We start from the raw sequence: 26,188 nt of genomic DNA, 5'->3' as shown, positions 1-26,188 counted from the left end.
AGGTTCTGACATTCTATCTCCATTCGGGTCAAGAAGTCTGACGGCTTTTTTGGACATGATTTTATGAGCTCGGCATTCTCTTGACACCATATCCCCCTCTCTGGAAGTTCATGGCTTCAGCTCTGTATCTTCAGTAGGTGCATCAGTTAATTGTTCTGTGGCAACTTTGTCTTTGACAAACTTCTGAGTAATGTTCATTATCTCGAATTCTGACGAATAGTCGTCAGGCGAATGTTGGTGATAATATCGAGGGAGATGACAAACAATCCTTGATTTTTCTTGAAGGCTTATTGACATTCAGGGTTCCATTGTTTGGATAGTCGTCCTTTGGAGAGGCTTTGTTCAGATCAACGCAACACCGTATTCTTCTCTCCTCCTTAGCAACTTGAACGATATTTGCTAACCATTCAGGATATGTGAAAATCACTAGAAATTTCGCTTTCAACTGATTGATCACATCATTTTTATTTTGAGGACCTATTCAGGTCTTATTCTTCTAAGCTTCTGTTTCTTCAGCTTGGCTTCTGGGAAGAGGGGGATATGATGCCGGATAATTTCCTCACTTAATCCTTGCATATCTTCGTATGACCAGGCGAAAAATTCTTTGCATTCTTTTAACAATTTGGTTAATTCCGCACGCTCTTCAGGGGATAAGATTTTGCCAATCTTAATCTCTTGAAGCAGGGATTCACTGCCGATGTTAATAGTTTCAAACTCATCTTCCAAAGGTTTTGCTCGACACTCCTCCTCTCATTTGATTAATTCCCTTAACCTTGAGGGGAGTTTCGTCTGCATCCTCGTTTGAGGAGGGTTGTTCATTATATTTTAGAACATTTTGTTCAGAAGAGTCGAGAGACAAAAGCGACTATAGAGAAAGTTCTTTTTCTTGATTTTCATGATACATCAGAAGAAGACCTGACTGACGCACCCTTGTCGGGCTCATTTACATTTGAAGTTTTTTCAAAAGATGAGTCAAAATTGGAAAAATGAGTCTGACTCAGAGGACGAGGAGTCTGTATCTAGAAGGATAATTGGAGTAAGGAGTGGGATAAAATTATTCGACCCGTTGGAGACTTCTGCGTTGCCAGCATCGGTAATCATATTCTGAGAAAAAAGTGCAAATGCCTATGCTTTCACGCTTGCAGTTACGACCTTTAGAGGGCAACATTTGCCCCTGATGGGAAGATGAAGTCACCCTTGCCGATGAGTTTCTTGATGGCGTGCTTCAGGGAGACACAATTCTTAGTCTGGTGGCGCTTCCCTTGATGATATTCACAGAATTCCCAGTCACTGTAGTTTATCGGTAGTGGATTTGGATGAGGGCTAGGTATACGAGCAGTGAGCTTATTGTTCTTGATCAGAAACCTCGTAACCGTGACCAAGTCAGATGGTAATGCGGGGAATTCCTTGTGGGGCCGCGGTGACGGTGTTTTCTCTAGTTTTCCTACTTTGGCTGAAATATTGTTTACTTCTGTCCCAGACTCAGAATTCTTGGAGTATGCACGGTTCGACTCTGATACGGATCTTGGTATCCATCCTTTGGCCATGGAATCATCTATCTTGTTGCCCGTGTCAATGAAATATTTAAGACTTGAGAAACTCTGAGTGGCCATAGGGCGCAGGAAAAAAATGGTTAGGTTCTGTTGCATCATGTCTATTTGATCTTTCTCAGACGGTCGTTTGAGCATCTGAGCTGCCTTCTGACGCCAACATTTTATGAAGTCTGAGAAAGACTCCATAGGTTCTTGCCTAGTGGACCGGAGATCCCGACGAGAGATTTCTGTTCTGTCCTCATGAGAGAATTGCTTGATAAATTCATTCATTATGCGGTCCCAACCCATAATTAGTAACTTAGGCAAATTCAAAAGCCATTTTTGCACCACGCCTTCTAGAGACATTTGAAAGACCAATACTAACTGTTCTGGAGACAGTTTCTATGATCGGAGCATGCCTTCAATTGCTGCGAGATGCATACGAGGACAGCTGGTTCCATCGTACTTGTTGATATCTGGCCACTTGAAGCTGCTGGGTGTTGTATATCGGGCAACAGAGATACCTCCTGCATAGTGAGTCATGATGACTCCTGAACCTTAATGACCTTGAGGTCCTGGTTAACTTTGGCGAACTTATCTTCCCACTGTTTAACTATCTGTGAAAATGGATGATTCTCATCGGCATACTGCTCTTCTAGGAAGGGGTCCGGAAGCTGAGTTGTAGACTGGTTAATGGGCTAGACTGGTATGGTTTCCTGAACAGGAGGAATAGGTTGTTTAGGTACATGAGGTGCCATAGTAACCTGAGGAGGTAATCTCAACGCGGCTTTCTCTTCCGAAAGTTGAAGGAAACTCCAAGTGAGTTCAGCTACTGCCTGTTGTAGCTCTTGGATAACCTGAGACTGGTCCATAGGTTCTGCCATGATGGCAAGAGGAGTTGATGGACTGGAAGGTTCTGAAATTTCTCGGGTGCAATGGTTTCAAATGTGAACTTTCTACCTACAGATAGAAATATTCATACACTTGTTTCAGTGCTTTTTCACACAAGGAGGAAAAAGCATACAAAGTTGTTTTTTTTTGTAATTTTTACAAATTTTCTCAAATTTTGACAGGAATTTGACAGAACCTAGATATGCGAGGAACTGAGAAATGGGAGGACATCCTCGAAATGACTGCATTTGATCAGGGTTCAGATAACCCTAATCTCGAGATGATAACTGGACAGAGGTTTGATACTTTGGCTGACAAAGGTTTGGCTACGTATACCTTCTCACGAGAAGGCATATTCATTTGAACAGAGCCCTGACGCGTTGATCATGAAAAATGGTCGGGATAGGATTGTCTTCAAAAGTGAAGACAACATGACCAGAGTTTGACTCCTGACTTGTGAACAAAATATTCGTTAGAAAAAAGGGTCATCTTCTCGGAGGAAGATGAAGACAATTTGGGTAGAGTTCTGCCGCTCTTGACCATAACAGAGGTCAAGTAAGGTCTATCTCTGTGTGGGAAGACAACTTCAAAAGAGGATTTTGATCAGGGTGGTTGGGACAAGTTTAAGGACAAATTGACATTATTTGGATAGAGCTTCGCCGTCTTGACTATAATGATAGTCAGGATGGATCGAGGATACAAAAGCAGTTGAGCCTAACGCGGCTGAGACCAAGGCGGTCTGGACAGACTTATTTGAGCAGAGCTTCGCCGCTTTGACCATAACGATGGTTGTTATGGTCAGGACAGGTCTGAACTCTCTTTGAAAAGTAGAGCCTGATGAGGATGTAACTGGGTTGGTCAGAAAAAGAAGATGTTTGAGGGATTGCAATAACTGTAGACACCCCCATTTTGCTCCACTTTATCCAACAAAGGATTTCATTAGTTTTCATAATGTTAGGACTAGTTTTCCATTTCCTTATCAGTTTCCTACATTTTCTCAATCTTTTTGGGTAATTTCTCCACTTCCACGATTTTCCGTTTTCCCGAAGTTTTCCCTTGTGTTCCATTACTTTTCCCTTGCTTTCCATTTCTTCAATTTTCTTCAAGGGAATCATTTCCATGGGATATCAAAACTCCAAAGGGTGAAATTCTGGCTGACTTCGAGTAGGGCCCGCCAAAGTTATTTAAGGTTCGAATCTTCTTATCGGGGCCACTAAGGTTGAGAGGTTGTTTAATATCGAAAAATTTCAAATTATAGAGAAGATGCATGTTCGGCCAAGAAGTGGGGCCCACTATTTGTATTTTTGAGAATTATGAAATTCTAATCTAAAGTGGAGTTTTGGCCAACATTAAATGGGCCCGTCAAATGTTTTAAAGATGTCTTTGCATTAAAATTTGAAAATCCCAATCATCCCATGGAAGTAAAGTTGGGGACACAAAACATTTGTGCGTTGGTACATCATTTGGACGGTTTGGATCATCCTATGATGCCAACCATACAATGACTAGAAGTGGTCAGTGTTACATACAAAAAGGATAAGGAATATGTCTAGGTTTCTCAGATAACAGTTAAGGTCCTTAACGGATAAGATGGGACCCGAATGGATCGTCACAGTATGTATGAAACTTTCACTAGTCTACTATGCAAGGGCGGAGGCACGTATAGCGTGGGGGGGGCGCCGTGGCCCCCCCAAAGATTTGCAAAAAAATATTTTATAGTAGCACAGCCAATTGACTTGCAAAATCCATTTTATAGTGGGCCCCCACAAATTCGGCAAAGTTTTGGGCGATGATAAATTCGCATCCCTTTCACGTTAAAAAGTGTAAAAGTCTGCTACATATCCTCCCTTAGGGGTGCCAATTATCATAAAGAGGGGTGTTAATTTATCATTGCCCATCGTTTTTTTTGCCAAAAAAAAACAACACCGTCTGCGAACAAACAGACCTTCGACTCTTCCTTACCCAATTTCCCTTAAAGTTAAATCCTTAAACCCTAACTCCCATTCCTTTCCTAGTTTCCTTTGTAACTTTGTCTCTAACTCTCTAAGACTCTAACCCTAACATAGTAACATTCACCGGCACGGGCGCACGGCGGAACCTCTACACGACTGGCCTCTTTCAATCGAAGAAGAAGAACTGAAGAAGAAGAAGTTAGAAGAAGAAGAAGAAGTTAGAAGAAGAAGAAGAAGGCACACAGTTCAGACTTCAGAGGTATGTCACAAATCTCTCTTTTTTTTTCTTTTTTTTTCTGTCTTTCTTTCGGCTTTCTCGTTCTCTATTTGACTATTTGGAATTTGGTCATTACTCATTTGGAAACATCAAACATAGATTTTATAATCCAGCAGGGTTGAGGGTTGCTGAATTTTACAATTTAAAATCTAATTTTTATAAGCTGAAACTTGGATTTTATAAGCTAAAACCTGGATTGTACAGGGATTTTACAATCCTCAAACTGTACCATCCAAGTTTTACCATATGAAATCTAGGTTTTAGCTTCTAAAACCCAGGATTTTACAATCTTGGTGTAAACACCTAATTTTAAAAATGATTTTTTAAAGCTGGCCAGCTGGGAGAGGGGAATTCTCTGTTTGATTTTGGATTAAGGCGCTGCTCGTTTAAGAGACTAAGGGGCTTTTCAAAAGATATTTATTTTGGATTGAGAATAAGGCCTTGTTCAATCATTTAAGGCTTTGGTTGTTTTGGATTATGACTTGCATCCCATTTTCATGAAAAACTTCCTATATCTAATCTATCATAGGTTTTAAGATTTAACTCTCTTTTTTCCTTTCTAACAGAGGCATCAGAATTGTATATCTTGAAAAATCACAAAGTCATGGTTTTGTAACTTCTATTTATGTGACCCCTTTTCCTTTCTTTTGTTTCCAATTTTTAAAGTTCTCTTGAAACACATGTTCAGTTCATGGATTAGTGGATATATTTAATATTTATATCTTTCCCTTAAGAATATTCAACTTATCATGCTTGTCTGCTTGAGTTAGATTTAGCATTAGTGCATTACTATATTATTTTTGAAAAGCAATGTTCCTTTCAGTTCTTTCTCCTTCACATTTCTCCCATACCCAAATTTTAGTTTCAATTTTCAATGTGTTACATGTGTAGTCTTCCTTGAGTAAATTTTAAACAAATAAAAAATCTACAGACAGAGAGCCAGAGAGGAGCTTTTATATGCTCTTCAGCTCTTCCAATGGTTTTTTTTTTGTGAACCCATGTCTAATTTCGACAAAAGAATATGTTTCACATGAAAATGCCATGGTTATCTTGGAATTGGGTTCTTGTTATTATAAGGAAATGAAGTACTTTGTTAATGTTATAAATATGGAAAATCATCAGGCTTTTCTAGCTGCTTGGAAAGCTGCATGCAAGTACCTCAAGCTCCAGTACAAATCCCATCATAATTCAAGTTTTTCAATTGTCATCATACCAATAACACTCCAAGGCCCTTGCATTCCTCATCTTGTTCTTGAGGTCAGTAATGCTCGTCCATTTCTCTATTTTCCTTCAAAATGAAGCTCTTTCCTCTTATAAAAACATGAGTATTTGAAGTCCTTTATTTTCTTAGCATATCCTAATTAATCATTGAATAGCCTATTAAAAGCGTACTTTATTCCTAAAACTCTTGTAATTATGCTTAAATATATGCTTCACACGCTTGCATGCCCAAATATACACAATCAATTTACCAAATCCCAACAGCATGACTGTCCAATACATATAATTCTTTAAATTCTCTCCAATTCTAGTTTTCCATTTGTTCCAATCCATTGAGAAGAGAGCTTTTTGATTTCGAAAGCACTCCTCAAAATTTTAAGTTGAATCATGGGCAAACCAAAAACTATCGATGCATTCTTCAAGAAGAAGAATGTTAATGATTCAGAAGTCATTGCACCATCTCCATTAAACGCTAACATGTCAAATATTGAGCAACATCCTTCCAAGTTACCAAGAATCCATCATGAAGAAGTTGATACTACTTCCTTAGTACGTTATCCAGCACTACGTCCTCAAATATGGTAATATCCTGTTAATCAAAGAGATGAAATTCGGCGTGCATATCTTAGAGCTGGAGCATATCAATTTCTACTTTCAGAATATCCTCTTTCAGGAGCAGAGAATCATCTTCGCCGATTTCAATCTTCTTGGTTTAAAAAATTTTCTTGGTTAGAATACTCCCCTTTAAAGGATGCTGCATTTTGTTTGCCATGCTATCTTTTTTGTAAAGAACCAACAGGACGCCCGGGATTAGGCGCGTTTACAAGTGAAGGGTTTCGAAATTGGAAAAAAGTGAATGACGGATTGAACTGTGCCTTTCTAGGTCATGTTGGAAAAGATCCTAATTCACCACATAAGACTGCTGAGAAAGCTTGTCGAGATTTATTGAATCAATTGCAATATATTGATAAACTCATAGAAAAACAAACATCACAAGAGATTGAAAATAACCGGTTGCGACTCAAGACCTCCATAGACACTGTTCGTTGGTTAACATTTCAATCATGTGCTTTTAGAGGTCATGATGAAAGCTTTAGTTCAAAAAATCGAGGTAATTTTATTGAAATGATAAAGATTTTAGCAGACTATAATGAAAAAGTTTCTGGGGTTGTCTTAGAAAATGCTCCAAAGAATGCCAAATACACATCGCCCACAATTCAAAAGGAAATTCTGCATATTTTCTCAAGTAAAGTGCGTAGTACAATTCGTGACGAAATTGGGGATGCAAAGTTTTGCATTATTGTTGATGAAGCTCGAGATGAGTCTAAGAGAGAGCAAATGGCTCTTGTTTTGAGGTTTGTTGATAAGGATGGTTTTATTAGAGAGCGTTTTTTTATATCGTGCATGTTAGAGATACTACTGCACTGACTCTTAAAAGGGAGATATGTACCGTTCTCTCTCATCATAATCTTAACATTCAAAACATTCGAGGTCAAGGGTACGATGGTGCTAGTAATATGCGTGGTGAGTGGAATGGTTTACAAGCCTTATTTCTTAAAGATTGCCCATATGCATATTATGTGCATTGTCTAGCTCACCAATTACAATTAGCATTAGTTGGAGCATCGAGAGAAGTGTTTCCTATTCATCACTTTTTCTCAAAGCTGTCTTCCATTGTTAATATCGTCGGTGCCTCCTGTAAGCGTCATAATGAATTACAATCTAACCAAGCGGCTGATATTGCACATTTGATTGCTATCGATGAGATTGCGACTGGTAGAGGGGCTAATCAACTTGGTACTTTGCAACAAGCCGGGGATACTCGATGGGGCTCTCATTTTAATTCTATTTGCAGCTTGCTAAAGATGTTTTCTTCATCTTGCACAGTGCTTATGAATATCATCGATGAAGGAACCACTTCCTCTCAACGTGGTGATGCAGATGCCGCTTATGATGTGATGACATTCTTTGAATTTGTTTTTATATTACACTTGATGAAAGAAATCATGGGAATCACTGATATTCTCTGTCAAGCTTTGCAAAATTGTTCTCAAGACATTTTGAATGCTCTACATATTGGTCTCAACTATAAAATTACTCATTCAGAAGTTGAGGGAAGACAGCATAAATGGTTTGCTTGAGAAAGTGAAATCATTTTGCGAAAGACGTGGGATTGATATTCCTGATATGAGTGCCCATTATACAGCAGGTCGTGGTCGCCCACGTCATTCAGAGGATCCCATTACGATGGACCACCATTATCGGGTTGATATATTTAATGCTGCAATAGACTCTCAATTGCAAGAGCTAAACAGTAGATTCAGTGAGCAAGCAATGGAAGTCCTTATTCTTAGTTCTGCTCTTGATCCGAATGATGCTTATAAATCTTTTAAAATTGATGATATTTGTAATCTTGTGGAGAGATTTTATCCTCAAGATTTCTCAGAACAGGAAAAAATTCATTTGAGATTTCAACTGCAGCATTATGAGCTTGATATAATTCAGCATCCGGATTTTCAAAATATTTCCACAATTTCTAAACTTTGCCAGAGATTAAGTGCAACGGGAAAGTCAATGATCTATTATTTGATTGATAGATTGATATGTCTTGTGTTGACTCTTCCAGTTTCAACTGCAACTACAGAACGTGCATTTTCGGCTATGAAGCTTGTTAAAACAAGACTTCGTAACAAGATGGAGGATGAGTTTCTTGCATATTGTTTAATTGTCTACATCGAAAAAGAAATCGCTGAGAGTTTCAATACAGACATGATCGTAGATGAATTTTATTCTATGAAAAATCGGCGGGCACAGCTTCAATAGAAAGATTTGTATACTTTTTTGGTTTTTTGTGCATGTCAATCAAAGATATATATACTTTTTTTGTCAAACCTTTTTATTCTATGAAAGAATATACATATATAGAGAGTATATCTTGCATTTTTTTTACAATTAGTCCGGCCCCCCCAAGTGTAAATTCCTGGCTCCGCCCCTGCTACTATGTCTTGGTTCTCTCGCAGGTATTGCGAGGAGAAGATGACTTGCCTGTTAGCGGGGCAGCTGCCTACTGCAGGCATTGTGGGGATTAGATTTCTCACTGAATTGCAAGCAGTCATCTTCCGCAAATTTAGAAGGGATGAGATCTCTCACGAGTTAGTGAGGATGTGGTCACTCACAGGTTTAGAGAGGACATGATCTCCCACAAGTTTAGTAGGGATTGGGTCTCCCACTGGTTTAGTAGGGACTTGGCTTGTCACAGATTAGGTCTACCAGGCTAGTTTCATCATGGCAGTGAACCAAATATAGTGTACCAGTTACAGTACACCATATACATTATACCATATATAGTATACCAGTTACAATATACATGATACAGTGTACAAGTTAAGTACAGCCATATATATATATATATATATATATATATTATGCTAGTTCTACAATTGTTGCATGGATTTGCCGGTTAGCGTAGTATTGCTTTAGCTATCAAAGATTACAATGTTATAAATTCATGTTAATTACTATTATAGAACTTGTCTATCTTAATGGCCATTAGCTCACTTTATATTATATATTTACAGATGTTCGGCAAAGGAGCTCATTTATCGTGGAATTGGGAATGAGCAAAATGGACTCTAGGATTTATGTTTTGCTTCACCTAGTGATAATGGCAGAATTCTGTTATTCATTAATGATCATTTATGGTAGTTCAGGTTGGACGATAGATTTAACTCCCATAGTAATCTTTTATTTATGACGGTTATTTAGAGTTATTTATGAGATTATTTCATTTAGTACTGCTTTGTATGTCTTCGTGTTGTGGTTTGCAGACCCTCGGGTCAAGGAAAATGGTCAAATTACCATAAATCGAGAAAAAAAAGACCAGGGTACCCTCAAACCAACCAAAATGGTCAAAATACCTCAAATCGGGTAAAAAGACAAGAATACCCTTGTTGGTCAAAATGTTATGAATCAAGTAAAAAGGGCCAGAATACCCTCGTGTCAACAAAATTGTTCAAATACCTTAAATCAGGTAAAAATACCAGATTGCCCTCGGGTCAATGAAAATGGTCAAAATACCACAAATCGGGGTGAACCGGGTCCGGTTCAAGGCGATAATCATGCTTGGATATAATATCTCACCAGTGATTGCATGGAGTGTACAACCCAAAAACTATTTTATTTAATTTATCAATAATTTGTCATGAGAATTTTTGTATTTCTTATTAATGTCAAAACTTGCTAGGATTATGACAGAGAAAAGCACTCATTTTTTCTATCGGAAAAATGTTCAACACTAATCTTGTTTACTTGTTAAGTTACACTGACCAAGATGTAACCTAACAAGGACACTTCAATTAGAATTAATCAAATAATCTGGTGTGATATTATGAGAAGCACCTGCATGAGACGCTCACAAGACAAATTGTGCTTTGCCCCACCCAATTAACATTGCACTTGCATGAGACGCTCATGAGTAGACCTGGCAAGAATTGACCCAGACCCGCGGGTCGACCCGGCCATCCCGTAATTTCCTGGTTCGGGTCAATGTTTTGTGACCCGTTTCTAAGTTGACTCACGGGTCAACCTGGCCCATCAAAATTGGGCAGGTCTGGGTGGACCCGCAAGTGCCGGTAGAAGTGAGACAAAGTATTTTTAGGTAATTGTCATATTTCTATACCTCTTCTTTGTAGTTTTTTATGTAATTGTCATATAAAGGAACCTTTTCGGTACTTTTTCCGTAATTTTTCTACTTTATAGCACTTTTTCCGTAATTTTCCTCTAAAACTTTAGTACATTATGATTATTATTGCTAGCTTTTTCGGTACTTATTATCATGGTTTAAAATTTCAGTTTCAGTAACCGTTTCGGACACCACCGAAAACCGAAATTTCGGTCCGAAATTTGGTAATTTGGTTGGAAATTCCGGACCGAAATTCCAAAATTTTGTAACACTTTTTTTTTAATTAAAAAAGGCACATAATCGAAATTTCAGACCGAAATTCCGAATTCTGAAATTTTGGACCGAAATTCTGAAATTTCGGCCGAAATTTGGTAAATGACGAAATAATGAATTTCGGCATATTTCGGTTTCGGTCCCCACTGAAATCTGAAATTTCGGATTTCGGTCGAAATTTAAAACCATGCTTATTATTGCTAGCCACCTTTCTAGAAAAATACTTTTCTTTGCAGTTTTCACAACATCTAATAAGACAAATCTCTCAACACATCAGTTGCAAAGGATTGGCGAGGAGTAGCCTTTGGAGAAGGTGGCTAGCAAATACCTATAAAAACTAAAAAAAAAAATAGAAAAAGCAAAAATTTACTAAAAACACGGGTGACCGGTGGGTCGACCCAGCCCGTACGGGCCAGGTGCGGGTCCAAGCTTAGTGACCCGTAAAATTTTCCGGGTCATTTTGACCTAGCCCGTTTGACCAAGACCCATTCGAACCGGGTCCAACCCGGCCCAGCCTGCCCATTTGCCAGGTCTACTCATCAGACAAACTGTGATCAGCCCCACCCAAGTATCATTGTCAAGATCTAGACCATTCATCCAGTGTCCCTACCACACTTAAAGATGTGGTAGCTTAAAATTTGCAACCAATGTAATCCAAAACATCCCATCAAAAGTTGCAAATTAACCTGGGTATATCATATAGATGCATTGTCTAGTATTTGATCCGGTAATGTCATATTAAATTTGAGCTATAAATTAATCATTTAATTTCTAATAACTCAATCTTCACTAGCTAATAAACACATGATCAAAGTTTAATTATTTCATATTTAATATTTTAAGCTCATTATTTAAAATTTAAAATATGAACTCTAGTAAAGAAGTCACATATTTGTTTGGTAACAAATCAAATCATTATTTACAATGAAAGTAATTATAATCCTAAACATTTTTTAACATATTAAATAAAAAAGTATGCAACATTTAGAACGGTATCTTTTTGCAACATAGTTGAGGATGCAAATCTGTTTAATGGAAAATCTTAAATTATCTAGCAATTGAAAAATACCAACAGATTTCTGCTACTCCAAGGAATTATAAGAAAACATTCAATGAAGACTCTTCTTCTTAGATTCATGTTCACATGACAAAAAGAAACTAATGAAAAGAAGGAACCTTTATTTAAGCTTCAAAAGAATGCAATAATAAGCAATGGGCTATCATCCCTACATCCCAAAACAGACAAAACATAGTGACATCATTCCATTTTTGGATCCATCACCCTCTCTCAGTCTCTCAGTTGTTTAATAGGCTACATGGTTTAATGGGCTACAACTCTCTCTCTCTCTCTCTCTCTCTCTCTCTCTCTCTCTGGTTTATTGAGCTACAAGTCCTCTCCTGTCATAAATGAAGAATCTATCACAAAATCCATCTCCTTGACCTACTAATTCCAATCACCGAGGATACCATTGAATAATGCAGAACCCTAAAATTCATGCAAGTGTAGCATTCCCAAGAATAATTAAACTTACGTTTCTATTTTACATGGCTACTTATAATCCGCATGCAACTGCAGGTCTGGAGGGAAATTTGAGTAATTTTATCACTAAACCCATTGATTACGGTTTGATTTGCTACTGTTTTAATAAAAGTATAAGATATCGAGCACGAAGAGGGGTTGCTGTTGTTCCATACACCAAATTTTTGGCGTTATACGTCTGTATGACAGTACTCAAGATGTTGGGTCCTGTTTTGTGTGACGGTTCCCTCATGCTCGAACCATCCAATCACGATCTGACATGTAATTATAAGGCATTCCCTGAATGGTATGCGTGGATCATTATACTGTATCAATTCTCTTCCAACACAAATACAGGGGAATGATTTCAGCGCTCCAATATTTTGATAAACATGCGCTCACTTGTTTGTCGTGCAGTATTTAAAGGGTTTTAAGAGTTTTTTTATAACCATAATATCCTCTGACATCCCTTTAAGTCCTACACGACAAACAAGTGGAGCGCGTGTTTATCAAAACACTGGAGCGCATAAATCATTTCCCTAAATATATATGGAAGATGATAAATTCGCTCACCCTGTAGGATGATTCACACCCACTTTAAAGCTTTTTGATGTCAGTTCACATTAAGAGGGTGTGAATCATCCTACAAGGGATGCGAATTTATCATCGCCCACATATATGAGGAATTATAAATCCAAGGGCGCTCTTGTAAAAAGCCGCTGCAAGGGCACCTGATTGGATCTATGTCATCAAAAGTGCACTTATTATAGCATTTAAGCATAAGTTATGGAATTAATAGAGCGCCCCTGAAAAATGTAAAAGTAATGAAATAATAGAGCACATAAAAATGTAAAAAGTAATGGAATACTTAATGCACATTGATGATGCGGATGCAATGGGGCTCCCTAGCAGCTGGATTTTGCAAGGCCTTGAAAGAGAAACCTTTAATTGAGTATCCCTTGCACTCACGCATTCTCTCTAACTCTAGATTTATATGAGAAATTGATGAACAAATTGAAATTTTTAAATTTAATTTGGAAAATTCAAGTTTAATTCCATAAATTCACTTTTCATTCAAAAAAATGCAAGATTTTTTAAATACTCATGATTTTTAAAGGATATGGTACAAAAAAAATTCACGGCTTAAATTATTTGGAGAATTCTCACTCTTGACATATCTTTCACCACACCTAAGGTTTCATCTTCCTCTTCGGTTTCTTCATCATGCAAGAAGTTTCCAAGTGAAGAATCCGGGCCTTCAAGTGTTCGACTTGTCTTAAAAGCATGGCTAGTTCGTCTCGTGTCTCAATCTCCGCCATCGGAGCGGTATGAGTGCCTCTTCTTTTCGGTGGCATGATCAATCCGCCGCCAACCACCAACCGCCAACCGCAGGAGCGAAGTAGCTCTGATACCAATCTGGCGCAACCCAAATACCAAGATCAAACAAAATCAAGAGAGAACAAGTAACAAGAAGAACTCATACGAAATCTCACGTATGCCGTGAAGATAAAATTTTATTCAATCTCAAAAACTCTCATAACTCCAATCGTCCATCTCCTTTATTACATTTCTAAAAGATTTCCAAAGACTAAAAAGTAGCTAAAATTAATATTGGTATATCTATCTAAAATATTAAAGTTTCCTTAGCTAAAAACTAGATACAAATAAGAAAAGCAACTAGAGCCTATCAAATCTAGTAAATAACTAAATTAGAAAATGATAACCTTTTAGGAAACGAAATACTTAAGGGAATAGGAAATCATATTTATCAAATCTTGAAACTTGCTAAATCTCAAAGCTTGTAATCTTGCAAGCTTTCCAAGAATATAAGTTTCCCATATCTCAAAATCATGTAAGCTTAGCAAGTTTCTATTCTACCAAAACACCTTCTTATCCACGAAAACTTTTCGCATTTTTTACTTGTGAAACTTCCACTTATGAATCTTCCTAAAATAGCCATCCTCAAAATTTATTGCTAATTTTTAGATAGCATCAATGATAGTGCCGCCCTAACATTCTTTAAATAAAGGGTAATTTTGTCATTTTAAAATTTAAAATCACATTTTGTTTCAAGTCCGTCACGAGAACATCCACTTCATCTCTTCCGCAAAAAATGGCCAAAAGCTATCACTCTTTCCGCATATTAGCAAACTAGGTTTTTCTTTTTGCAAATATGGTACTCTGGAATACTCTTTTTGCAAAAACCACTAAGGTTTATGATAAACCATATATAATTAGGTTTTTTTTACTAAACCTACAGTACTCTCTCTATCTCTCTCATATAAGTAGGAAAAACAAGAAAAATCATAGTATTTCAAACCATCGAAAATTCCATTTCTTATTATTCATATACCACAGGGGACATTTTTCACTTCTATTTCATTTCCATATCCATAGCTATTCACCCAACATAGAAAAGCAACTAGAACAAGGCGTCAATCCCAACAAAAAATATATAATTCAATTAAAGATGGGAACGGTTCTTATGTGTTGATCTCTTTGGGTGGTTAGTTATAGTCCGAGCCGTGATCCCTGCATTGGGTCCCTCAAAACTAGAACAAATATTTTGAGAGTACGACGGCATGTTCCGATAAATAGACTACCATGATAAATTTCATGTGAAGGTGGCCTTGTCTAGAATCATTGGAAATTATAACCTGCTATTGTTAATTTATTTGTAATTTTTTATTAGTAGCCTCTAAGTAGGTAGCAGCTGCCTGATAAAAAAACAAAGCCTAGAGTTAGAATATTAGAATCATATAAGAGATTTGGCCCCTTTGAAGAATTCCAGAAAAAGGGTCATACAAGGACTTAAAAGACATTAAATAGGGTGCAAAAGAAAAGGTTATGAGATTGATATAATCAAATAAAGTTGAAAGGGAATGGTCGGCCTTGTTTCACGTGAAAGGGCGACTATCACGGCGTGAAGACTGAAATCGTGCAAAAAGCAGTATGTGGGAGAAAGAAGAGAACAAAATCCCGGGTCTCACGAGGAAGGAAAGAGTCATCTAATGCTGACTGAAAAGTTTGAGAGACATGGATTTTCAGGGTGGTGACTAAAGAGAGATTCATCATCTTTTTCTTCTAATTAATCATACTAATCCAAATTATCTCAAAAAGCTTCTTCTTGCCGACAGGCAAAGCTAATTGCATGTGTAGAATAGAGGACTGATGAGAGAGGAAGGGAGAGAGGGATAAGATATTGTGACTTGAGAGAGGGTCTTTTTCAATTTTTTACTTTTAGGAAAGGAAAACATTACAGTGGAAAAGGAGCTAGCAGTTTTGGAAGTTAGGTGGCTTTTCCAACTGCCACCTTATATTTAATTAGAAGAAAACAGAACCGGGTTAAAAAGCTTAAAAAGTGCAAAAATATTTTAGAAGCTATGTAAATTACTATATTGTCTATACTAACAATAATATATACAACCATTTCCTCATATATATATATATATATATATGAGGAAAGTGAAGCTATACCGCCGGTGTAGCTAACTTAGCTACACCGCCGGTATAAAATACAATGGGCCCACATTGTTTTGGTGATCCAAAGAATTCATTTGATTGGCCCTCACATAGATAGGGTGTCCACCAAAAATCAGCTCCATAGGATCAACCCAACCCTTCAAACTGTGGAGGCAAAAATGGATAAATTTGTGCAGGTTTTTACACGTCCATTTTTGCCTCCACAAATCGTAGGGTTGGGATGATCTTATGGAGCTGATTTTTGGTGGACACCCTATCTATGTGAGAGCCAATCAAATGAATTCTTTGGATCACCAAAACAATGTGGGCCCATTGTATTTTAAGCCGGCTGTGTAGCTTCACTTTCCTCTCTCTCTCTATATATATATATATATTTATATATGAGAAAAGCATTTGTTGCGCTCGAGCACAGCTAAGCATAGCTGCGCTCGAACACAGAAACGGGGTGGGGCCACATTTTGGGTGGGATCCAAAGCATTCATTTGATGGGCCTTTTCATGGGTAGGGTGTCCACCAAAAATCAGCTCCATTGGATCACCTTAGGGTGTCCATTTGTGGGGCCAAAAATAGACAGATTTGTGGACAAACAGTATTTATCCATTTTTGGCCCCACAAATGGGCACCCATTGGTGATCCAATGGAGCTGATTTTTGGTAGGGCCCCCATCCATGATGGGGCCTTCCAAATGAATGCTTAGGATCACCCCCCCAATGGCCCCACCCCCTGTTTCTGTGCTCGAGCGCAGCAACCCTTTTCTATAGCTAGATAGATATAATAGTGTTTGAAAACTCGTTGATTCGACTCAGAACTCGCCCGAGTCGACTCCCTTTTACCTTGGCCGCGTTCTGCGTTGTACAGCATCCACATTTCACGTTTTGCCCCACAGAGTCAATAAAAACTCCTTTGACTCTCCCGAGTTATGACAACATCAATTGCGTTTTTGGCCACGTCCACGCCGAGTTGACAAGGATTTTTTTTGGCCGAGTTTCGCGTCACATCCTCATTTATATATATATATATATATATATATATATATATATATATATATATATAGAGAGAGAGAGAGAGAGAGAGAGAGATTACCACGCCTTTTGTTAGTTTTTTTTCTATAACCGGCAGCATTTCCGAATTTTAACTACACGAACAAAAGGGGTAGACATGCTTGGAAAGGGGTTGGAGATTTTCATTGACACGGTGTGAGATTTTCTCCTTAATTAATTTAATTAAACCAGCGCATGGGACAAAAATAAAATTTTGGGTCGAGGAAATCATGTTTTTTACCAATTAAGCACGGTGAGAGATTTTCATTAGCACGGTGTGAGATTCCTCCTTGATTAGTTTTAATTAAACCAGAGCGTGAGGTAAAAATAAAATCTTGGGTTAACTCGGTATTCATGTTTCTTACCAAATTCAGGCGAGTTTCATTAGCATGGCATGGATAATGGAGTATTAGATTCCGGCGGTAATTTTGGGGCTACTACATTCCATGTGACACCCATTTTGGTTTGTTCTATCTCATTTACTTATTACAACCAATGCTTCTTTTTTGCTCGTGTGAATGAAAAATATTTTTCCCACCAGAAATATATTCAACTGGCCTATATATGTTGACCTCCTCTTGCCTCTTTTCCAACTCACAAAATCCCAACCCTGAAAGAGAAAAAGTTCACCCCAACACTATAATGGCTACTATCCAAGGAGACAATGTGGTAGTCCCTCAGATGAAACTTGAAAGGCTGTTTTGCATGAAAGGAGGGAAAGGAGAGACCAGCTATGCAAACAACTCACAAGCTCAGGTATTAAGTGTCTTTAGAGAAAGTTGATAAAATTTTCTCCTATCTTTTGCAAAATGACTTGAATTAGTTCAGATTCTATCTTGGGATAGAGCTGCATGAACTTACGATTGACACCGATCCCAGCTCACCCAAGAATGGAAATTATATACATGTTTAAGAAACTTGAGAAAATGATCAGGAGATAAAGTTCCTTAATATGTATTCCTTCAACTAGGAGATTGTTTTTTTCCCTTGTGACATCAATCTTGAGCTGTTAGATTTTCTATTTACTCGAGTCCTGTATTCATATATAATTTTGTGCTGTTATATTTATTATTTTCTCGGTGGGTTGTTATTTAGGGGCAGTTTGGATACGCGGATTTTAGAATTCGAGATTTCTTCAAAACTGTAGCTAAGAGACAAGAGATTAAGCGGACCAGCCATCGTTTTTTACTCGTGTTTGACTTCTCGCCCTTTTTTTCCGTCAGCAAGAGAGTAGTAAATCCTCCCATATTTAGAAATCTTAATTAGGATGCACGACAGATTTTCAAAACCTGAATTTCTCACTTAAAATCCAAGAAACACTGCCAGGACAGCATGCATCAGCTTGATCATGAACCCTCTTTTACACTGTTTTCAAACTAAAAATCTAGATTCTAAAATCCACATATTCAAACGGCCCCTTAGTGTTTCTTCATCACTCACAATGTATAATTATTGTTTTATCACAATTAATATAAAAAGATGTGTCTATAATACTCTTTGTGTGTGTGTGTGTGTGTGTGTGAGAGAGAGAGAGAGAGAGAGAGAGAGAGAGAGAGAGAGAGAGAGAGAGAGATTGTTTCCAAAAGGTAGGTGCAATTTGTTTGGGAGTAATTAATGTTAGATGGACGGAGAAAAAATGTTTCAAATTACAAGATTTGTGGATACATATTTAAACTCTATATGGGGATGTGGATTCGAAGACCAGAAATTTCTTTTTCAAGTTCGGGATGGTTTGGATTCGAAGACCACAAATTACAAGATTTGTGGATACATATTTGAAATGTTAAGAACTGACCAAACTGTTTTTTCTATAACAATATAGATTATATTAACTATTTCTTCAGATGAGCGGAGAGTCAAACGGGTGATGGTTTGGATTTGTATTATCTATTATCATCATCATTATTGTTTTTGTTGTTGTGGTTCTTTTTATGATTAGAATGTTAACCATAGTCATTCTCGCAGTAGTCAGAATTACAAATTTCTTAATCAGGAATGATTTGGAGAGGCAGATGTTCAAAGCATGTTTATCTATATCTATATCTCTATATTTAGGCTACTGATACTATCATGTATTGATAATGGGATGAAGTCACCTTGTATTTTATTATTTATAACCAATCGCGCCAAACGCTATACACTTCCCAAAACAAAGGTCTCATGAAAAGGAAAAGACAAGGTGAGTTTCTCTCATTATCAAAACATGGTAGTGCTGACAAATACTAAAATATAATATCAGTAAGTAGAGTATAGAAGAATGGTTGGGTGCCTATGTTTTGTAGATTTAGGTTTCAATTTAATTTTTACTTCAATATTTTTTCAATAATTCTGAATTTCTCATTAGATTTGCAAATAATATGTAATAAATTGAAGAATTATTCATGTTTAAGTTCGAAAGTATTGGTTTAATTTGGGAAGTTCATATTTAATGCAAACAAGTTAGTTCTTTGGAAGTATTATGGATTTAAAAGGTTTTAAACATGACATAAAAAGGCAGGATTTTTTTTTCAAGAATTTCGTAACCATGTTCCTATCTTTATTCATGTTTAAGTTTGAAAGTTCATATTTAACCCAAAAACCTGAGTTTTCTTTGGCATTATTAAGGATTTAAAAGGTTTTAAACATGACATAAAAATTCAGGATTTTCTTATCACGAATTTTATATATCACGTCCTCGTTCTTGCCTTGTTTTGTTCTCATTTTTTTTTTTTTGATTTATTTAATGTCTTGAATAGGCTCGACATGCTCGATCGATGCTTCACCTTCTTGAAGGAGTCTTAGACAACATTACTCTTCCTTCTCCAGATGAGCTCTTCACAGTCTCAGACTTGGGTTGCTCTAGTGGTGAAAACACACTCTTTATCGTTGATGTTATCATCAAACACTTTGCAAAGAGGTATGAAGCCATTGGATGTGGGCCTCCTGAATTCCAAGCCTTCTTCTCCGATCTCCCATCGAATGATTTCAACACTCTCTTCCAGCTTCTCCCTCCTTTAGCCATTAAAATAAGCTTGGAAGAGTGCTTGGCAGCAGAAGGCCGTCGCTCTTACTATGCCGGTGGAGTCCCTGGTTCGTTCTATCGACGCCTTTTCCCGGCCAAATCTATCAACGTATTCCACTCGGCATTTTCCTTGCACTGGCTCTCTCAGGTGATACCAAATACACTAAATTTACATGAATACTATATATATATATGAGGAAAGTGAAGCTACACCGCCGGTGTAGCTAACTTAGCTACACCGCCGGCTTAAAATACAATGGGCCCACATTGTTTTGGTGATCCAAAGAATTCATTTGATTGGCCCTCACATAGATAGGGTGTCCACCAAAAATCAGCTCCATAGGATCATCCCAACCCTACGATTTGTGGAGGCAAAAATGAACGTATAAAAACCTTCACAAATTTGTCCATTTTTGCCTCCACAGTTTGAAGGGTTGGGATGATCCTATGGAGCTGATTTTTGGTGGACACCCTATCTATGTGAGGGCCAATCAAATGAATGGTTTGGATCACCAAAACAATGTGGGCCCATTGTATTTTAAGCCGGCGGTGTAGCTAAGTTAGCTACACCGGCGGTGTAGCTTCACTTTCCTCTATATATATATATATATATATATATATATATATAGAGTTAAGTAAAGCTACACATACGTGTAGCTAACTTAGCTACACCAACGGCTTAAAATACAGTGGGCCCACATTGTTTGGGTGATCCAAACCATTCATTTGATAGACCCTCACATTGATAGGGTGTGCCCAAAAAATCAGCTCCATAGGATCATCCCCACCCTTCAAACTGTGGAGGCAAAAATGGACAGATTTGTAAAGGTCTTTACGCGTCCATTTTTTCCTCCACAAATCGTAGGGTTGGGATGATCCTATAGAGCTGATTTTTTGGGCACACCCTATCTATATGAGGGCCCATCAAATGAATGGTTTGCATCACCCAAACAATGTGGGGCCCACTGTATTTTAAGCCGTTGGTGTAGCTAAGTTACCTACACGTATGTGTAGCTACACTTTTCTCATATATATATATGAGGAAAGTGTTTCTAGTCCGGCCAACTAGAGATCATTCTCTAGTCCGCCACCCAAAAACACATGGGTCCCACATATTTGGGTGATGCAAAGCATTCATTTGATGGGCCCTGAGATAGAGACGGTGTCCACAAGAAATTAGCTTCATAGGATCATCCCAACCCTATGATTTGTGGAGCTTAAAATGGACGGCTATAAACCGCCACAAATCTGTCCATTTTTTAACTCCACAAATCGAAGGGTTCAGAAGATCCTATGAAGTTGAATTTTTGTGGACATCCTATCTATGATGAGGCCTATTAAATGAATGCTTTAGATCACCTAAATGTATGGGACCCATGTGTTTTTGGGTGGTGGACTAGAGAATGATCTCTAGTCGGCCGGACTAGAAACACTTTTCTCATATATTAGATCACCCAAATATGTGGGACCAATTGGTATATATATATATACCAATTGGTTCGGATCAACGAACCTCGTACATTCCATTGTATTTTTTTGAAAAAAAATACATGCATATGCGTACAGACATCAAATGAAACTCTCTCTTTCTTTCAATCTCTCTATACACACTCTCTCTTTCTTTCAATCTCTCTATACACACACATTCACACATGTTTATATATATATATATATATATGAGGAATAAGATTGTGCGGTCGAGGGCTCCAAACTCATGTGGGCCCACTTTGTTAGGATGATCCAAAGCATTCATTTGAAAGGCCCTTACATAGATGGAGTATGTACAAAAAATCAGCTCCATAGGATCATCTTAACCCATCCATTTGTGGAGGTCAAAATGGACAGACACCGTTTGCCACAAATTTGCCCATTTTTGCCCTCCACTTTTGGAGGGGTTAGGATGATCCAATTGAGCTGATTTTTTGTACACACCCTATCTATGATGGGGCCTTGCAAGCGAATGGTTTTGATCAACACAAAAAATGTGGGACCCATGTGTTAGGGCCCTCGACCGCACCTAAGCTTAGGTGCGCTCGACCGCACACTCATTTTCCTATATATATATATATATATGTGAGGAAAGGGTTCCTGCTGACGTTAGCAGCTAGCTTTGCTTAGAACAAGAGTGGGGCCACATTATTGGGGTGATCCTAAGCATTCATTTGAAAGGAACCATCATGGATGGGGCGTGTACCAAAAATCAGCTCCATTGGATCATCAAATGATGTCCATTTGTGGGAGTGAAAATGGACAGATACTGTTTGTCCACTAATCTGCCCATTTTTTCTCCCCACAAATAGACACCCTAAGATGATCCAATGGAGCTGACTTTTTGGGGACACCCTATTTATGAAAGGGCCTTCCAAATGAATGCTTTGGACCCCCTAACATTGTAGGCCCCACTCTTGTTTTATGCTAACGATAGCAGCTAAGCTAGCTGCTAACATTAGTAGGAACCCTTTCCTCTCTCTCTCTCTCTCTCTCTCTCTCTCTCTCTCTCTCTCTCTCTATATATATATATATATATATATATATATATATATATATATATATATATATATATGAGAAAACAGTTTCTACACATACGTGTAGATAAGTTATTTACACACTAGCTTTAAATATAGTGGGGGCCCACATTGTTTGGGTGATCCAAAGCATTCATTTGAAGGGCCCTCTCAAAGATAGGGTGTGCCCAAAAACTTAGTTTCATAGGATCATCCTAACCCTTTGAACCGTGGAGGCAAAAAATGGACAGATTTGTGAAGGTTTATACACGTCATTTTTACCTCCAAAAATCGTAGGGTTGGGATGATCCTATGGAGCTGATTTTTTGTGGACACCCTATCTATGTGAGGGCCAATCAAATGAATGGTTTGGATCACCCAAACAATATGTCCTCCACTGTACTTTACGCTAGTGTGTAGATAACTTATCTACACTTGTGTGTAAAAACCATTCTCTCTCTCTCTATATATATATATATATATATATATATATATATATATATATATATATATATATATATATATAGAGAGAGAGAGAGAGAGAGAGAGATTTTATGGTGGGCGGCGGTGAAGTCCGTCAAGGTGGTACATCAAACGTGACCACCCTTGATATTTGATCCAACAGCAGCATCTTAAAAAGTGCGCTGCTTTTGGATCAAATATCAAGGGTGGTACCGTTTTGATTGTACTTGACGGCCGGCCACCATATAAAAACTCGTATGTATATGTATATGTATATGAATTATGTATGTATATAAGAAAGGGACAAATATATCCTATAACTTTAGCCAAAATAATGAAATGCATTTCATGGACTTTCTAAAATAAGTAATTCAAAATGATCACCTAAGCATATAGGTTAGCAGGCATTAGGTATTAATATTTTATGGACAATGTCATAAACAGTCAAAACGGATATCACCTTTGAAAATGTTGTAGAAAGGTAAGATATTTTGTCTTTATGAAAAAAGCGTATCTTGATTACGTTTGAAAAAAATGAGTCAAAGATGTTGACAAGCTAAAAAGATAAAGGCAGGTAAATGGTAATGTGTGTAAAAGTTGAAGGGGGCATAGAAATTGATATTTACGCCCCTTGGTCTCCTCGAATTTGTCCTTACGTTCATGAGTCCTAGAGAGCTCACACTGTTGGTTTTATGTATGTAAAAAGCAGGTGCCGGAGAGCGTGACGGATAGCAAATCGTCTGCATACAACAAGGGAAGGGTGTTTATTCACGGAGCCTCGGAATGCACGGCTAATGCTTATAAGCAGCAGTTCCAAATGGATTTGGCTGCATTTCTAAGGTCACGATCGATTGAGTTGAAGGCCGGAGGGTCCATGTTTCTTGTCTTTTTGGGCAGAACGTCCGTGGACCCTACCGATCAAGGTGGACCAGGTCTCCTCTTTGGGACCCACTTTCAGGAAGCTTGGAATGACCTAGTTCAAAAGGTAAAATAAAAGACTCTTAATTAAAATAGGCTAGGCTCACATGCACCGTTGCCAAAAACAAAAGGGTAAGAGGGTGTCCTCTTTTACCCTTTTTTTTGGTAAGGATGCCTATGAGTAAAGCATTCCTCTCCTTATATAATCATATACACTAAAATTTCGGTGTAAATTACTCAACCACTGTGTGATGATAATAGTTGACAACTTTAGGTGTGTTACTTATTACTTTGTGGGTCCCCTCATGTCAAAACCGGGACGATAATGATTCGACAGGTTCTAAGAATGGCTTACACCAAAAGTTCGGTGCATGTCCGTATTTAAACATAATATGTCTTCTTAGAACTACGCAGTCAATTGGCTAGATTCGGACATGCACTGAACTATAGGAAGGGAAGTGATATATTGGGATCCTACAAAAAAATATATTTTACCGTTATTAAAATTAGGAAACCATGTGCAAGGGTTGAATATCTATATATTTGTCATAAAAGTACTAAAATAGGAAGGGAAGTGATACATTAGCCCCTTATATGTACTTATAACCAGGGTTTTAAATTTCGACCGAAATTCGAGTTTCGGTCGAGACCGAAACCGAGATTAGGTATACCCGATTTGCTAATTACATGCAAAATTTTGATACAAGCAGGGTCTTGTAGATGGCGAGAAGCGTGACAGCTTCAACATCCCGGTTTATGCTGCAAGCCTACAAGATTTCAAGGAAGTGGTAGAAGCCGATGGCTCGTTTACCATCAACAAGCTCGAGATGTTTCGAGGGGGTAGCCCATTAATTGTTAGCCGTCCGGACGATGCCAAGGAGGTGGGCCGAGCCTTGGCTAACAGCTGTCGGACTGTCTCGGGCGTCTTGGTGGACGCCCAGATTGGCGAAGAGCTCAGCAACGAGCTCTTCGCACTGCTCGAGCGGCGGGCCACGAGTCACGCCGCAGAGCTGTTAGAACAACTACAGTTCTACCATATAGTTGCCTCACTCTCCTTGACATAAAGGCATAAAGAGCTATCATGGTGCCTGTTTTTCATTTGATTGTTGTGTTTCCTTGTTTCCTTCCTTCCCCCTCTACTCATCTAACTTTAAAAACCCTTTTTTCTACCTTAGGACTTTTAATTCTTATGATGTCTAATAACATAATGAAATGTCATATATAGACTGATACATCGATATATAATCTCAGTTTGTCATAGTTTTTTATGCATTTCTTCCCTTGCAATTATAGCAACTGAAAAGAAGTGGTGTTTTTGCATTATTTATGGTATTTATATGATTTAGATCAATTGGCGGTGCAACAAAGATATGGAAGTAGAGCTGTACGCGAATCTTTTAATGATCTTAACCATTTATCAACCGGGCCACACCTCTGATTGGGAAAATCCTAAAAAAAACCTTTGGTAACTTGCAAATTGACGATTAAAAAACGGAAATAAAAGCCCGCGATCCTTCGGCCACAATAGTCCGGCTTGTTTGGGTCACAAAAGTTTTCATATCATGGATTTTTCCATATAGACGAACACTAGCGCAAGCAATAACACACATGAGATAAGAAGAGGAAAATTGATTAGTTTCATTTTAAGTAAATCTACAATTATAAGTGAGAAATCTAAGGAGCTGATAATCCAGATGAAACCATGTTTGTAAGAGGAATAGAGATATTACAAAATATTGAAGGGAAGCTTTAACAACCCCCCCACACACATACATTAAAAGCTTTGATGGGTATCCTTATCAAAATGAAGCAGGGATTTTTGGCATGATGTCCAATTGCATAAAGGGTGCTCTCATGAAAATGGCTAAGGATGTTGTTAACACTCTATTTTCCATAGTTAAAAGGATATGATGTTATGAATATTAACCAATACTCCAATAGGATGATCGAGGAAAGAGAGATTTCAGGGGATCTTTTACTTGTCAATTAGGATATGATTTTGGTCAAAATTTTCTCCCACTGATCACTTGGTTTTCAGGGAAGTTTGTTTCCATAAAATTTTGATTCTTTTTTTGAGTTTTAGCCGACCAAAGGAATGGGATCGTTGCATCACCAAGTTTGACTCCTGTTATTGACGATAGGGAAAGTTTCTCTTTAATTTGGAATATGATACATAGTTTGCCCATGTGTGACATACAACCCTTTTATAGGTGTTTTGATAACTAATTTTGTTGTTGTTGTTAAACTACAAGAAAAAAGGATTTTACCGGGGGTCATTAATGCCGGCATATGGTAGCCTTCCACCGGTACTACCATTACCCACGGTAGCACCGCCGGCGATGCTACCGTGGGTAACGGTGTTGCCGGCCGTTTCAGCGAACCGCTGGCGAATAATGTGTATTTCCGGCGGTCATTAACACCGGCAAATGTCTGT

At 37.9% G+C, this 26,188-nt stretch overlaps 1 protein-coding gene and 1 pseudogene across 1 annotated transcript; both read left to right on the top strand.

The window, feature by feature from the left end:
* Window positions 1–6,260: 6,260 nt before the first annotated feature.
* LOC143869831 (uncharacterized) lies at window positions 6,261–8,696 on the top strand (annotated as a pseudogene).
* Window positions 8,697–17,372: 8,676 nt separating this feature from the next.
* On the top strand, window positions 17,373–25,026 carry IAMT1 (IAA carboxylmethyltransferase 1). The gene is made up of 4 exons (XM_077373630.1): window positions 17,373–17,625; window positions 19,605–20,018; window positions 23,546–23,821; window positions 24,465–25,026. The coding sequence occupies exons 1-4, from the start codon at window positions 17,434–17,436 to the stop codon at window positions 24,816–24,818; spliced, it is 1,236 nt and encodes a 411-aa protein (XP_077229745.1). The 5' UTR covers window positions 17,373–17,433; the 3' UTR covers window positions 24,819–25,026.
* Window positions 25,027–26,188: the final 1,162 nt, after the last annotated feature.

The sequence above is a fragment of the Tasmannia lanceolata genome, unplaced genomic scaffold, assembly GCF_043159265.1.
Source record: "Tasmannia lanceolata isolate RefF3 unplaced genomic scaffold, GAP_Taslan_0.1 ptg000003l, whole genome shotgun sequence".
Lineage (NCBI taxonomy): Eukaryota > Viridiplantae > Streptophyta > Magnoliopsida > Canellales > Winteraceae > Tasmannia > Tasmannia lanceolata.
Note: the sequence above shows the minus strand (reverse complement) of the source record. Positions and strands in the feature narration are given on the sequence as shown.

Bases quoted from the DNA above. Each gene is read 5' to 3' on its own strand.
- IAMT1 (XM_077373630.1), top strand. From the start codon at position 17,434: ATGTTGACCTCCTCTTGCCTCTTTTCCAACTCACAAAATCCCAACCCT. The intron at 17,626-19,604 runs GTATTAAGTGTC...TGTCTTGAATAG, and splicing joins CAAACAACTCACAAGCTCAG to GCTCGACATGCTCGATCGAT. The intron at 23,822-24,464 runs GTAAAATAAAAG...TGATACAAGCAG, and splicing joins GGAATGACCTAGTTCAAAAG to GGTCTTGTAGATGGCGAGAA.